General features: G+C 35.2%; 1 protein-coding gene and 1 long non-coding RNA gene across 2 annotated transcripts in view; one reads left to right on the top strand and one right to left on the bottom strand.

The window, feature by feature from the left end:
- LOC141408464 (uncharacterized) overlaps nucleotides 1–4,808 on the top strand; it is a 31,705-nt gene extending 26,897 nt beyond the window's left edge. Inside the window, exon 3 of the long non-coding RNA XR_012423347.1 lies at nucleotides 4,314–4,808. This is a non-coding gene — a long non-coding RNA (uncharacterized lncRNA). The remainder of the gene's footprint in view (nucleotides 1–4,313) is intronic.
- Nucleotides 1–16,783, bottom strand: part of CCDC73 (coiled-coil domain containing 73) — a 156,696-nt gene that overhangs the window by 81,092 nt on the left and 58,821 nt on the right. Inside the window, exon 3 of the mRNA XM_005578269.5 lies at nucleotides 6,770–6,841. Within this exon, the coding sequence (XP_005578326.4) occupies nucleotides 6,770–6,841 (72 nt within the window). The remainder of the gene's footprint in view (nucleotides 1–6,769; nucleotides 6,842–16,783) is intronic.

The following is a 16,783-nucleotide window of genomic DNA, read 5'->3' as shown; positions in this document are numbered from 1 at the left end:
TATACATCCAGGTTTATAGCTGCACAATTTGCAGTTGCAAAAATATGGAACCAGTCCAAATGCCCATCAATCAACAAGTGGATAAAGAAAATATGGTATATACACACCACAGAATACTACTCAGCCATATAAAGGAACGCAATAATGGCATTCACAGCAACCTGGATGAAATTGGAGACTTTATTCTAAGTGAAGTAACTCAGGAATGGAAAACCAAACGTTGTATGTTCTCACTTAAAAGAGGCACCTAAGCTATGAGGACAGAAAGGCCTAAGAAAAATACACTAGACTTTGCAGAATCAGGGGAAAGGGTGGGAGAGGGGTGAGGGATAAAAGAATACACATTGGGTACAGCATATACTGTTCGGGTGATGGGTGCACCAAAATCTTGGAAATGACCACTAAATAACTTATTCACTAAATAACTTATTCATGTAACACTACCTGCTCCCTAAAAACCTACTGAAAAAAAACAAAAACAAAAACCTTAACAGCGCCCCTTTCTGGGTCTTCCAGCTGTCATAAAGCTTTCTACCTATTTGTACCTCAGCAGTATAGACAAGCCCTTAATGCTCTAACAGAACACCATGGGAGTCATCAGGGTCTAATTGCTTATTACAGTCTTCCCTTAGACTTAATGGCAAAAGCCAACTCCTTATCAAGGGCAGTATTAGCAGCTGTCAAACTAGTAGAGGCTTCTACTAATGTGGTTTAAGGATTTATTTAGACTTCATGATAATACCTCATGCTGTGCAATCCTTGTTATTTACTAAAAGCACATTTCTCAGCAAGCAGGTTCACCTCCTATGAACTTTTATTACTTTCTCTCCTACACATCTCCACCCAGTGCTGTAATATCTGAAAGTCTACTAACAGGAAGACAACACATGATCTCACTTATATATGGAAACTAAAAAAGTCAAACTTATACAAGTTGAGAGTAGAATGGTGGTTACAAGAAGCTGGGGAGGTAGAGTCTGGGGTGGAGGGAAGGGAGATGTTGATCAAGGGGTACAAAGTTCCAGTTAGATGGGAAGAATAAGTTTGCGATCTACTGCACAGCATGTAGTAAACATAGTTAATAAATATGTATATTTCAAAATTGGTAAAAGTAGATTTTAAATATTCTCACTACAAAAAAATAAGCATTGAGGTGATGGATACATTAATTAGTTTGGTATAACCATTCCACAAAAATGTATACATACACAGGTATATCAAAACATCACATTGTAGCCCATAAATATATACAATATTTATTTTTCAATTAAAATAAAGATCTAAATGAAAAATAAAGAGGCATGAAAACTGAAAAAGAAAAACTAATTGCTTATTTCTCTTTAATTTTTAATTGCACAAACTATGCAATAATACCGTTTGACAATTGCCCCCTAAAATTGCCAATAAGTCTGTCATATAATCTTACCTAAGCTTACATACATGTATATAATAATTTACTTTTTATGTGTTATTCATTATAAATATGTATATATACTGTTCATTTTTTATATAGCATATATAAATGCTTGAATAGAAGCAGGTTAAAATGCTTTTATATCTTAATGAAAAAATATACTAATGTAGTAAGAGAGATGGGGATTGAACAGAACACCCACCAAACTTTCTTTCAAGAAATATTTTGATAATCAATAACTTCCTATATAAAGTATATCTCTTTGATCTCTATTTCTAATAAATGTTACTCATAGACAAGTTTAACAAAAAGCCTGGTACTGTTTTTCCAGTACCCAAAGAAAGGGAAATCTATAACGAGTTAGTCTCTGTCTGAACAATAACTGTGCTTCAGACAGATTTATTAGAAACTCCCCCATATTAAATTTACATGTAATCTTGTTTGTTGATAGGTCATTTTTTGAAAGTAAAACGGAAAAAGTATCAGGCAGGATATACTGCAACAGTGTCAACTGACCCCTAAATCGTGACTCCTTACCAGAGGTTAAACCAGCCCAGATGACAAAACTTATTCTACTCATCAAAGCTTGCCAATTGTCAAGACATTAGAGAATTAACATTAATAGCAGCTATGCCTTTGGTGTAGTCCATGATTTTGGAATAGTGTACAAATAATTAGGGTTTCTGATCTCAATAGGAATCCCAATTTCATTTTAAGTTTTCTAATGCTTCCTTAGGGAATGGCTATCACAAAGTCACACTAAAAGGGATAACATTAAGGCCAGAGGAAATATCCTAGCTAATCTTATGACATACAGTCCTGGCCCCCATGATATCCAAAAAGTCAAATCTTTGAAGACGTTTTAAAAGGTTATTTTGGAATGCCTACAACTGGCTCCAGAGTCTGAAGAAAAAAACGTGATAATAAATTACAAAAAGAAAATATCTTTCAGGACACTTTCAGGACAGACACTTGGTGGCACCAGAGGACCTCAATGGAACTTTGTAAAAATTTTATAGGAAATTACCCATCAGAGCAAGGACAAATTGAACATTATACTCAATTAGCATTGGTGGTGAAATTTTACTAAAATTGCTGAGGATGTCTCTGGTATATAGCTGTCATTAGCACCGTCCTGGTAAAATTGTTATCCTTGTAAATCCAAGCCTTAGGGTGCCTATAAACACTTCCAAATGGATTTCCTAAAATTAACCCCTAGAATGCGTTCTGAATATGTTCATCATTGCTTCCATCTTCTCAGGATGAACTAAAACTTCTTGCCAGAGAGCTACAATTCTGTGAGTAGAAAAAAAAATTACTTGATTTTGTGTTTACAACCTGAGGATCTCCAGGGACTGGGTTACTCATTTTACTGGGACTTCATTAGAGAACTTTGCAAAACCTTGTCATTTACTTAGAAATTCATTGCCCCCATCATCCTCAAACTTGAAGAAAAGTAGAGAGGACTAACGGCACACTGTATCTGACACACTTAAACTTCCATGACCAAGGTTACCTCTAACTCATAACATCATGAAGTCCATACTCCCCTACATTCACTGGCTTTTACCATATAAACTTGTTAAGAGTTTGCCCTATGAAGTTGGCTACTTCGCCCTTCATTTTGGACATTTCTTTACTTCAGAAAAATGTGGCAAAGTACTCCAAGGGACTAATGTAATATGTTTCAGAGTCTAATCACAAACAGATAAAAGTTGCTTTTCTTCTACATGACCAAAAGCTCAGAGGTAGTGTCTTCTGGAAATGACCTCAGAGAGGAAAAACAAACATCCTGAAACCATATTGGAAATAATCCTACCAAGAACTTTGACTGCTAGCCCAGTGGTTAAACCCCTGGGGAATAGATCCTTGAATTCATGTCTCCCAGATGAACAGACACTAGGTTTCACTAATACACAGAATGCCATTCCATCAAGAAATTTAAATCTAAGGAGTCTTGAGAAAGCTTCAGAAGCAGACATCTTCAGAAAGAAACAGCTACCATTCAAGAGGTATGGATCAAGACAGCCTCTACCCAAGACCTACGGAGTCTGTTTTTATATGGACCGTGAACCAAGAATGGTTTTTATATTTTTAATGGGTTAAAAAGAAAAATAAAAAAAGAATAACATTTCAAATCACCTGAATATTGTATAAAATATAAATTTTAGTGTCCATAACGTTTTATAGGAACATAGCCATGCTGATTCATGTAAGTACTGTCCATGGCTGCTTTTACACTATAACAACAGAGTTGAGTGGCTGTGACAGAGACCATACCGTCCACAAAGCCTGAAATATTTACTAGACGGCTATTTACATAAAAAGCTTGCTAACACCCTACCTAGATAATCAGAGCCAAAGATTGCAATGCTTTTATTTGCAGGCTTTTGTTCTTTATTTTCTGAGATACTTTCTTTCCCCTTTCTTAATCCAGCCCCTTAAGTGAGTAAAAACATATCATTTATTAACCATGATGGTTTCAAAGACCCTTATCCTTAATATTGCTCTCTATATTCTTGGCCACTCTATGGTGTGAGTACAATTACTAATGGAAATTTTTGATTTGGGGATGGCCTCTGTTCTCTTGATTTAATATAGGTATTCCTGGCTGCTGGCTTAAAAGTGATCTACAAGTTCTGATAATAAACTTTTCCTTAGTGTTTTTCCATGTTGGTGTGTTCAGAAGTGTGACTTCTGGAGTCTTAAATACTGTTGGATAGCCACGGTCCTATAAAATGATCCAACAAATTATGATCCAACAAAAGGAAAAACTGATACACACACACACACATCCCCCACCAGAAACCACCTACATGTCATCATGACTCTTCATCAAGCAGCATAAATCTTGATTGATCACATCCTAAATAACAATGGTTTGTTTTTTTTTTTCCAGCTCAGGTTGAAGAAGCAAAAGGGGACTGATAACTGAAACCACCTGCATCAATATAACAGCGCTATTTGGAGTAAGAACTAAGAATACCTGTGTCAACACAACTTAGTTTTTTGTTCCAGGAAATCTTTGCCCAGTAAATATAAGACTATAAAAACCAATAAATTATATCACTGTTTGTTTCAGGCAACTGCTGCAAAAAAACTTATCTAAGACAATGGTTTATTTGGGTAAACATCTGGTTTATCAAACAACTATTCTCAAGAGTAGCTTCAAGAGCCTCAATGTTGCTACATTCACAATCCTAAATACTACGTTACAAAATTTGCCCAATTCCCATCAACATCCTGCCTTAAAAGAACTGCCTAAATCTACTTGCACCTAGACCCTATAACCCTCTACGTAGTCCAATACTGATTTGCACCTTTTGAAATACTAAGACTCTGTAGCGTTTTCACTTATTGCAATGAGTTTCAATAAACACACCTGCTTTATTAACAAGTTCTTTGGTGATATTTGAGGGAATGCAACGAGGCAGTTCTAATTTACACTCCTAACAACAAATGAAAGTTCTTGTTTTTCTAAAAGTTGGTAAAGGTAGGAATCTGGCTTTTTCTTCAGATGAAATCCAGCTCTAATACCATTTCTTGAATAATCTGTTCTTCCCCACTGATTTAAAAGCCACTGTTAACATTCACTAAATTGTCTTATGTATTTGGATCTATTTCTAGATTCTGTTGTGTTTTACTAACTATGTACACTGCACCAAGCTATTTTAATTATGACAATTTATATTATGTTTAAGAATCAAGTATGACTATTTCATTCCCTTCTTTTTAAATAATTTCCCAGTCACTCTTATATGTTTATTTCCACATAAACCTTAGAATAAGCTTAACATGTTCTTGACATTGTAAATTGGATTTATTTATTTTTAGAGACAGCGTCTCACTTTGCACTCAGGCTGGAGTGCAATGGCACAAACATAGCTCACTACAGTCTCAAACTCCTGGGCTCAAGTGATCCTCCCACCTCAGCCTCTTGAGGAGGTAGGACTACAGGCACATGCCACCATGTCCTGCTAATATATGTATTTTTAAATAGAGACAAGGTCTCACTATGTTGCCCAGGTCTTGAACTCCTGGCCTCAAGTAACCCTCCTGCCTTGGCCTACCAAAGTGCTGGGATTACAGGTGTGAGCTACTCATTGCAGTTGCTTGTTAAATTGGGTTCATTAAACTTACTGATTACCTTAGGGATTGTGATAACTTTATGCTGTTAGCTCTATGCAAAAACAAGATATAACTTTACATTTTAAAATCTGCTTGAAAATTAGTTGTACTTAGTATTTACCTATTCTTTCCCTCCATATTATTTCCCTCCATATTCTTTCCCTCCACAGATAGGTCTGTTTCATACTTGTCCTTCAAATAATTCAACCCTGATTTTACTCCCATAATCTGCACAACCTTTGGATCTGTCTAACCTCGAAATTCCAATTATTTCTAGTTTTGTCTATCCACTATCACCTGACTTCTGATTCTGATGTTACCCCCAATTCCTGTTTCAATATTACCAAACAATGAGAACAGAAATCAGCATAATTACACTTCCAGGTTTTAGTTGTTAAGATTACTCTGATGGAACAGCATGAGAAACACTATCATAAATGCTTCAATACAGATAAAGCTACGGAGAAAATAAGAGCTGACACTATTTTTTAATATTTGGTTACATTATGTAATAACACCCTGGGAAAATATGGTACTACTTATGAGGTTTCATTGCTTTCAAAATATTCTCATTCCCCTGTAACACACAATGTGTTTCTCAGATGTAAAATAGTTTTCAGAGTTATTCACAGTGCTGTATCAAAAAGCCTGAACAAAATTTTTATTCTCAGTTTTCTGGAAGCCTAAATGTTACCAACAGCTTTAGTTGGGATTTTCTTGAGATTTTATTTAAATAATCCACTAACCCCTGAATCTGTTAGAAAATTTAAAAATTAACTTGGCAATAAGGATTAGAATACATTTTAAAATAGATGCTATAAATACGAATCTGAGAGAAAAAAAATACTCACTGTATTAGTCAGCTTTCATACTGCTATAAAGAACTGCCCAAGACTGGGTACTTTATAAAGGAAAGAGGTTTAATTGACTCACAGATCAGCATGGCTGTGGAGGCCTCAGGAAACTTACAATCATGATGGAAGGAGAAGGGGAAGCAAGGCACCTTCTTTACAAGGTGACAGAAAGGAGAAGTGCTGAGCGAAGAGGGAAGAACCCCTTATAAAACCATTAGATCTCACGAGAACTAGCAGGAGAACAGCATGGGGAAACCACCCAAATGATTCAATTACCTCCACCTTGTCTCTCCCTTAACATGTGTGAGTTATATGGATTACAATTCAAGATGAGATTTGGCTGGGGACACAAAGCCTTAACCATATCACTTACCTTTTGCCATTTAAGTTCCTGTGTCTCCACAATAATTTTACCAATCTGCTCTTCATAATGAATTTCTGCTTCCTAAGTCAAAAAGAAAAAGAAAAGTGCTATAAAAATAAAGACTTTAAAACTTCCAGTTTCAGCTCTTTCTGGAGAGATATAGAAATAGCATACTCCCACCTTTACAACAAGAAAAAAATCTAGACAAACTGCAAATTAAATAGACAAGTCCATCATAGAACTGAGGTCCCAGATCAATCAAGTACCCAAAATCTGGATAGAGACACATGCCTAGAGAAACAGAATCCTGACATTTGCTTACCTGGGACATAAGCTACCGAGGACTGGTAAGAAGTTTCAATGAAAAGTCCTTAATAAATTGCTAAAGGTAGAATGTAGGCTACTGTAAAAATATGAATCTCCTGAAATAGAGAGATTTACACTTTCTAGCAGGCTTTTCTTCTAGGAAACATACCAGGTGCTTAAGAAAAGATTGAGAAAAATCCTATAAAAACTTTCCCCTGCAGCACTGGCTATGCAGGGGAAGAGCACTCACAAGCCATCTTCCCTATTTCCTCTACAGATCAAAACCCTTAATCTGCAGAGGGGAGGGCAACAGAAACTATAGCTAAAAGCACTAGTGGAAACCCTCTGCAGCTGGGCAAGGGGACCAAAAGTCATCACTAAAAATTCTACCTAGGCAGACCTATCTTCCTTATCTCCTTTAAGCAGCAATTGGGAAGAGGAGGACTGGGAAAACAAGGCAACAACAGTTCTTTCATTGTGAGAGGGGCAGGGATACATGCTAGGCCCAGCATTACATACGAAGGAGGGACCAAACACTCATGAAGATCTCATCCTGAGACTCAGGTTCACCTAAGACTAAGGTTTAATGAGAATATCAGAGAATGCCCTTCTTTCCCTATCTTCCACCACCACCATGCCAATAAGCATCAAGTAAAAAGAACAAGGAGATACAGCAAGGAGAGCTGCAAAGACAGAGTTTCTCTGGGAAGCAAGACAAAGAGAAGATTCAAAGTCAAGTGGGAAGGCCCAATGCCAAGCAGGAAGCAGCCATTTAGAAATATTCTCTGGTTTTGTTTAAAATAATGTAATACTCCTGAATTCGCCCACATCATAAACATAAGGTATCATTAGAGAAATCTGAAGCTTCTGCTGAAAACTTTAACAGGCAGAGTAGAAAACTACCTGGTTTAAGTATTGAAGGTGTGCCTCAACAAACACACACAGAGCCCTTCTGCAAAAACTAGGAGAATTTTTCCCCCTTTGGTTCCTTTGGTATTATTTAAAGAAATCTCTGCAATCACTAGCTGACCACTAAAATAACAGCAAAGTCAGTAGCCACACATAACAAAGACAACAGACTACAAATTAGTTCAAATACACACTAAACAAAGACAAGAAGCAGGAACCCTAGAAAGTGAGAAGAGTCGATTTCCAGAGCTGCCATATATCCAAAATGTTTTCAACAAAAGTTACAAGGCATGCAAAGAAAAAGCAAAGAGTAGCCCATTCTAAGGGAAAAACATTAATGGAAATTATACTTTAGGAAGCCCAGAATTGGACATAAAACTTTTTAAAAAATTATTTTATGTTCTAGGGTACATGTGCACAACGTGCAGGTTTGTTACATATGTATACATGTGCCATGTTGGTGTGCTGCACCCATTAACTCATCATTTACATTAGGTATATCTCCTAATGCTATCCCTCCCCCCTCCCCTCACCCCACAACAGGCCCCAGTGTGTGATGTTCCCCTTCCTGTGTCCAAGTGTTCTCATTGTTCAATTCCCACCTATGAGTGAGAACATGCGGTGTTTGGTTTTCTGTTCTTGAGACAGTCTGCTGAGAATGATGGTTTCCAACTGCATCCATGTCCCTACAAAGGACATGAACTCATCCTTTTTAATGGCTGCATAGTATTCCATGGTGTATATGTGCCACATTTTCTTAATCCAGTCTATCATTGATGGACATTTGGGTTGGTTCCAAGTCTTTGCTATTGTGAATAGTGCCGTAATAAACATACGTGTGCATGTGTCTTTATAGAAGCATGATTTATAATCTTTTGGGATGGCTAGGTCAAATGGTATTTCTAGTTCTAGATCCTTGAGGAATCGCCACACTGTCTTCCACAATGGTTGAACTAGTTTACAGTCCCACCAACAGTGTAAAAGTGTTCCTATTTCTCCACATCCTCTCCAGCATCTGTTGCTTCCTGACTTTTTAATGATCGCCATTCTAACTGGTGTGAGATGGTATCTCATTGTGGTTTTGATTTGCATTTCTCTGATGGCCAGTGATGATGAGCATTTTTTCATGTGTCTGTTAGCTGCATAAATGTCTTCTTCTGAGAAGTGTCTGTTCATATCCTTTGCCCACTTTTTGATGGGGTTGGGCAAGGACTTCATGTCTAAAACACCAAAAGCAATGGCAACAAAAGCCAAAATTGACAAATGGGATCTCATTAAACTAAAGAGCTTCTGCACAGCAAAAGAAACTACCATCAGAGTGAACAGGCAACCTACAGAATGGGAGAAAATTTTTGCAATCTACTCATCTGACAAAGCTAATATCCAGAACCTACAAAGAACTCAAACAAATTTACAAGAAAAATACATAAAACTTTTAATCAAACTATTTTAAATATGGTCAAAGAGCTAAAAGAAACCATGTACAAAAATGTAACTATTAAAAAGATAATAAGCAAATGCTACAAAAAACTTCACAGTCATAAATTTGGCAACTTAGAGAAATTGGCCAATGTCTCGAAAGCCACAAACTATCAAAACTCAACCAAGATAATACAGACAATCTAAACAGCCCTGTAACTATTAAAAGAGTTGAGTTTTTAATAAAAAAAAGTCTAAGAAATCTTCAGGCCCAGATGGTTTCACTGGAGAATACTACCAAATATTTAAAGAATTAGCACCACTTTTACACAGTCCCTTCCAGAAAAGTAGAAGAGGAGGAAACACATACTAACTGATTTTATCAGACCTATTTACCATAATACTAATACCAAAGACAGCACAAAGGGATTACTCTGACCAATATTTCTCACAAATTTTGATGCAAAAATCCTTAATAACATATTAGCAAATAGAATCCAACAATGTAATTTAAAAATTATACACCATGACAAGTGGAATTCATTGCAAGTATGCAAAGCTGGTTCAACAGTTGAAAATCAATCAGTGTAATTTATTACATCAATATGCTAATCATATGATCGTATCAACTGACACAGACAAAGCACTTAACAAAATTCAACATCTATTCTTGATAAAAACTCTGAAAGAGTTAGGAATAAAAGATATTATCGTTGCTTTTTGTAAAGAGCATTTACAAAAACCCTACATTTGGCATCATATTTAATGGTGAAAGATTGAATGCTTCCACTTTAAGATCAGAAATAATGCAGGGATGTCTATTCTCATTGTTCTTATTAAATATAATACTGAAAGTTTTAGCCACTGCTATAAGGCATAAACAAACAAATAAACTGATTGGAAAGGACAAAATAAAACTACCTCTATTTGCAGATGATATGATTGTATGCATAGAAAATACCAAGGAACCTACAAAAAAACTCCCAGAACTAGTAAGTGAATTTAACAAGGTCACAGGATACAAGATTAACACACAAAAAACAATGTCACATTTCTATATTTTAACAATGAATATGCAGAAACCAAAATTTAAAATGCAACTTATAATCACATCAGAGAAAATGAGTTATATAAGTATACACTTTGAAAAGCATTTATAGAATTTGTATGCTACTATATACAACATAAATTAATTAAAAACATGCTGAGTGAAAGCACCCTTACCCAAAACAATACACAATGATGATTCCATTTAAATGAAATGGTGGAACAAATAAAACTAATTGAGTTTGGTAAAAAATCAAGAGAGTAATTATCCCTTGGGGTGAGCATTAAGGATAGCATTTGCCTGGGAAGAGGGATGAGGGAGCTTTCTGGGTTGATGAGAATATTTTACGTCTTCATAAGGTTTCAATTATACAAGTGTATTCATCTGTCAACACTCACTGAATGTACAGCTAAGATGTGTACATTTCATTGTATATAAGCTTTAGTGTAAGGAAAAATGCTGTAGAGAAATAGTAAACTCTTTGTAATGATATTTATTTTATTTTTTATTTTTTGAGACAGAGTCTCGCTCTGTCACCCAGACCCAGCCTGGAGTGCAGTGGTACGATCTCGGCTCACTGCAACCTTTGCATCCCAGGTTCAAGCAATTCTCCTGCCTCAGCCTTTCAGATAGCTGAGATTACAGGTGCATGACACCATGCCCGGCTAATTTTTATATTTTTAGTAGAAACGGGGTTTTACCATGTTGGCCAGGCTGGTCTGGAACTCCTGACCTCATGTGATCTGCCCACCTCAGCCTCCCAAAGTGATGTGATTATAGGAATGAGCCACTGCGCCCGGCCCATGATATTCATTTTAAATATCAGGAGGAAGTATACTGATGTCTGCAATTTACTTTGAAATCATCAGAATGAAGCCAAAAGAGGGATACACAGATATGTGATAAAGCAAAAATAGTAAAATGTTAATGTTGTATGAGTGTTCACTGTAAAAATTCTTTCAGTTTTGCTGTGTGTTTGACAACTTTCATAACAACATGTTGGAGAGAAACCAAAGAGTAGATATTAACAGATAACATATGTGCTTTTTAAATGAAATATTTTTCTATGACTCACTCTTTTATTTTATTTTTATTTTTATTTTATTTTATTTTATTTTTGTGAGACAGAGTCTCGCTCTGTTGCCCAGGCTGGAGTGCAGTGGCACAATCTCAGCTCACTGCAAGCTCTGCCTCCTGGGTTCACGCCATTCTCCTGCCTCGGCCTCCCGAGTAGCTGGGACTACAGGCACCCGCCACCACACCTGGCTAATTTTATGTATTTTTAGTAGAGACGGGGTTTCACTGTGTTAGCCAGGATGGTCTCGATCTCCTGACCTCGTGATCCGCTCGCCTGGGCCTCCCAAAGTGCTGGGATTACAAGCGTGAGCCACCACGCCCGGCCTATGACACACTTTTATGTCCTTTGATTTATTATACATATATACACATATACACACTTATGCTATGTTACTCAAAGGTAGACTTTCATGAAAGTTGTCTCATTTAGAACTTTTTTAGCAGCAAGTAACAACAAAATCCAGCTCACAATGGCTTATGGGAGTTAGCATCTCATATGAACAACAGTCTAAATGTAGAGTGCTTCTACAATTGATTATTTCAGTGGCCCACTCAACAATATCATCAATACTATGATTCTGCCCATCTTTCCATTTTGCCATTATCAGTGACTTTCATCATGCTTTCCACCCCTCATGGTTGCAAAATGGTTACTTTCATTTTAGGCATTAATGACAAGTCAGATAACATCTTGCAGTAGAAAAAGTATATTCTCTTAATAAAAGGTTAACAAAACCTTTCCCAGAAGCTTCCCAACACGCATTCCCTAGTATTTCATTAGCCATAACTGGGTCACATACCCTCTCCTAAGCCAGTCATTGACAGGGGAAGTATATTGGATCTTTATATGTGATTAATACCAGTGAGGACTTATCTGACTCACATTCATGAGAGGTGGACCCTATGACACAATTAGGGTTTTTCCAACATGGAAGAAGGGAGGAAATCCCTACCAACAGTATATACTACAAGATATATAAATGATTAGAGATTACAATCTCTTACAGTAATACCTTTCTATTATCAAAACATATTGAAAAAGGAAATAAATGTACATATATACATTTGTTCTGGGAAGGACTGTACATAAAACATGCATCTCTTCTCAAAGCAGCTGGACTGAAAATGTACAAGATACTGTTTTCATCATGTAGGTCTGGTTCTCTTTTAACCACTTCTCTTTCATTGGTTAGAATGGGTTCTGAGGTCTTACCATGATCTAGATATTGTTCTAAGTACTTTTTATTTATTGATTAATTTAATCTTGGACATAATATGAGGTAGGTTCTCTTATTATTGCCATTGTATACATAAGGAACCTGAGATAGCAAGAGGGTAAATAGCTTGCCTAAAGTCACACAGGAGGTAAACAGCAGAGCCAGTATTCGAACTCAGATCATCTGTCTCCAAAGTCTCTTAAATGCTGCATTACATTACCTTGAAGAGACTGTGGATGCTGCAGAACAGTATGGGTTGTTATGATACATATTCCTTTCCTTCAAAAACTTCAGAAATTAATCTTTATATCCCCTCAAATTTAGGAAACCATTCAAAATCATTTTACCTATGTTAAATATGCAAGCACAATCTGGTTATTTGGTAAAACATCTCAAAATAAAAACTAGAAATATTTGTTGAATGAAAAACAAAAGAATTTAAGAATTGCTATGAATGTTCTAATATTAATAGATACTTTTCTATATCAGAAATCTTTGTCATAGATTAAGTTGACAAATGTGAAAATAGTAGTTTAAATACTATTAAGAAAGAGATTTGTTTAAATATAAACTTTTAGGCTAGCCCATGAATGTTAGAAATATTTATATTGAGTACTTTTCAGACCAAGAAACTATCTGGAAGAGTGATTAGTATTTTCTTAGACAACATGAGAAACTGAGTTGAGCAATTTCGTAGGAGGTGGCTTATGAGTTTGAAAAGGAATGTACAAGTACCCAGTTACAATTTTGCCTGCTTGGACATGTGCCTGGTGTATGTACCTAAATCTGTTCAGGGTCAAGAATTGAAGAGGCCTGACCAATACATAGCCCATCTTGTAAAACTACAGCCTGAAGCAAACACTTTAAAAAAGGCGTGACACTTTCTAAAGGTTATAAAGAGTAAATAAACCATCAAATTACTCCTCTTTTATTGTTTTTGTAAAAACACTTATATCCTTGTAGTCCTAAGGCATCTAATAAAAAATAAACACTTTCAAGATTCTGTATTCTAGGTACTTTATTGAAGTTAGAGATAACATTTTTATTAAATTTAATATTTTTTCTCATTGACATTTAATAATAATTTTTATTAATAACTTTTAAAAGCTGCTTAAAGAATAAATAGAAGAAAAAATTAAGGCTCTAATAAAAAGTTAAATAATAATTTTTAACAGAAAGCATAAAGTTAATAAAATCCTACTCTAGTACAAGTATATTCTAATGCTATTTTTCTGCAATGTGGCTAAAACCCATTTTATCTGTTTTCCATGTGGTATAAAGATATACATTCTACAAATCATAATGATCAGAAAGGGGTATGATTCTATCCATACCGTTTTTAATTTTATGGTGTATTGAAATGCTGCTTAATGTTATTTACCACAAATACCATTAATTACCCAGTTTTCCCTCACACTTTTCTTAGAAAGTCATTATTTTAAACCACCCAAAACTCCACTGACTTTTATTTACTGCTAATTTAGAATTCAAAAATTTATTCTTTGGATATTTAACAAATTTAATGTGCCCTTTCTGAACTACCCTAACACTTTGCTCATGATTCTATTATGATACATAATAATACACACTATGTGATAGTATAGTCATTAATTTGCATGGCATGTGATGCCCATTAAATTTTCAATTCTCTTAAGGCATAGATTGAGAAATGGCTTATAAAAGGTTATCAAATTAATGCATAATTTAAAAGCCTAAAAGATTTGTGGTAGAGATCTTTTATCCCCATTGTAGAGATGATTTGGCTCAGAAATATGTTTTGTTTTAAAACTTTCAACTTACTTCCTATTTTTAGAATCCAGTAGATTTCATGTTGAAATCTGGATTTCTAGGTTCTCTTCAATAACTGAAAAAGCTGGATAGCACAAAGCTTATTTTTCTACATGCCAATAATTACTTGGAGCTGAATGGCAGATGTAGGTTGAACTGAAGATATAGGCTTTCCAGGTCAAAAAAATTCCTGCCCTACTCACATCACGTGTCAACTGCCTGAATTCTGAAGGAAGGTGTCTGTTACTTGTTACTTCTGTGCTATATTACTGTGCATCCCCACTCCTTATCAATAATTCTATCTATGTGATAAGGACATGTATCAAAAATGATGTCTAACTTCTAAAATGCACACATTGTGGATTCAATATAAACTATTTTGTTGATTCGGACTGTTAATTTGTAGATCATTATAAATTTTAAACATTCCATTTTATTCAAATATTATTACCATTTTAGGTTAATACAGAAAAAAATGAGTAATGTCCCCTCTTACTTTTATTAATTACTATACAGTTAAGAAGTGAAATACAGTTTAGCGAATTAAGAAGATGTCTTTTTTATTTTTTTTTTACTTTTCAGTAATCCCCCCTTATCCATGGGTTCACTTTCTGAGGTTTCAGTTACCTGCAGTCAACCACTGTCCAAAAACAGGTTAATATAATACAATAAGATATTTTGACAGAAAGTGAGACCACATTTGCATAATTTTTATTATAGTATATTGCTGTAATTATTCTATTTTTAGCTGTTTTTAACTTCTTATATGCATAATTTATAAATTAAACTTCATTACAGGTATGTGCACATAGGGAAAAACAGTATACATTGCACAGGGTGTGATACTATCTGAGGTTTCAGGCATCTGCTGCAGGTCCTGGAACTTACCCCCACAAAAATAAGAAGAGACTACTATATCTTGTTGTCCTACCTTCTAGCTTATAAAACACTTACGTGTTTTGCTCATTACAACTAAAGACATTTTGCTATCTAACCCTTTACAATATAACTCAATTTTATGTTAATAACTTTATTCATTTCAGCTAACTTATACATGTTAATGGAAGAGCACTGGACACGGAATGGGGAGATGTGAGTATGAGTCTCTGGGTTTTAGGTTGGTCTAGAAGGTATCTCAGGTCACTTTCATCTCTAAATTTCTACAATTTCATGATCCTGCAAAAAGACTGATGATGTAGAATACATCTCCAAGATCATACAGAGAAGAGAACCATAAAGAAGTAATCCTGATAATCAGCATCTGATAGTTCACTAGAGGCTGAGAAACAGGCAGATCCACCAGCAGTCTTATGAGGATAGGCTTAGTGTTCAGGGCCCGCCAAGGAGGAGGGACTCTGGCAAATATCCCAGAATTTTAGTTGGAACTCCAAAGAGCTACACTCTTAGAGTAGAAAGTGGAAATAAACTACTCCTCACAAAGATGAAAACAGCTTCCAGGTAACTCAATCTCTGACTAGTAAAATAATCTGCCCAACTCCAACTTCCAGAAGCAAAAGTAAATCTCTCTAAAGAAAGATAATACCATCCAAAGCCTCAAATTTCCTTTACAATTTTTCATGCACAAAGTCAGTCATTGAATCAAAATTTACTCTATTTCACCGAAGATAAGGTCAAATGACCAAAAACCAAGAGAAAAAGAGAGACAATAGAAATGGATCTACAAGAAGTCCAGATATTGGATTTATTGATATAGACTTTAAAACATATATGATTAACATGCTCAAGGAAATATATAACAAAATGAATTTCCACAGAGGACTGAAAATTATAAAAGACAAACCAAATGGAAATATTAGAACTGAAAAATATAATAAATCAAATTAAGAACTCAATAGATTGAGTTTATCAGCAGATTAGACAAATTGAAGAGAGGATTAGTAAAGTGAAAGGACAGAAAAAAATAGCTAGACTGAAACAGAGAGAAAAAAATACGGAAAACATAGACAAAATAAACAGTAATAATATAGAAGACTTTAACAAGACTGACAAAGTTGATCTATATAATTCATATTCACAGAACACTGTACCTAAGAAATGCAGAATACACATTCTTTTCAAATTAATCAGTGTTAGAATATTTACCAAAATCAATTATATGCTTGGCCAGAAAGCAAATCTCTACATATATTAAGTGGCTGCAATTATATGGACTATATTATCTGATACAGTGGAAATAAGCTAGAAATCAACTTTTTAAGTTAGCAAAAAATAAAATACTCAAATATTCTTAAAAGAACT

This window comes from Macaca fascicularis, chromosome 14, assembly GCF_037993035.2.
Source record: "Macaca fascicularis isolate 582-1 chromosome 14, T2T-MFA8v1.1".
Taxonomy (NCBI): domain Eukaryota; kingdom Metazoa; phylum Chordata; class Mammalia; order Primates; family Cercopithecidae; genus Macaca; species Macaca fascicularis.
This window is presented reverse-complemented; position numbering and strand designations above follow the sequence as displayed.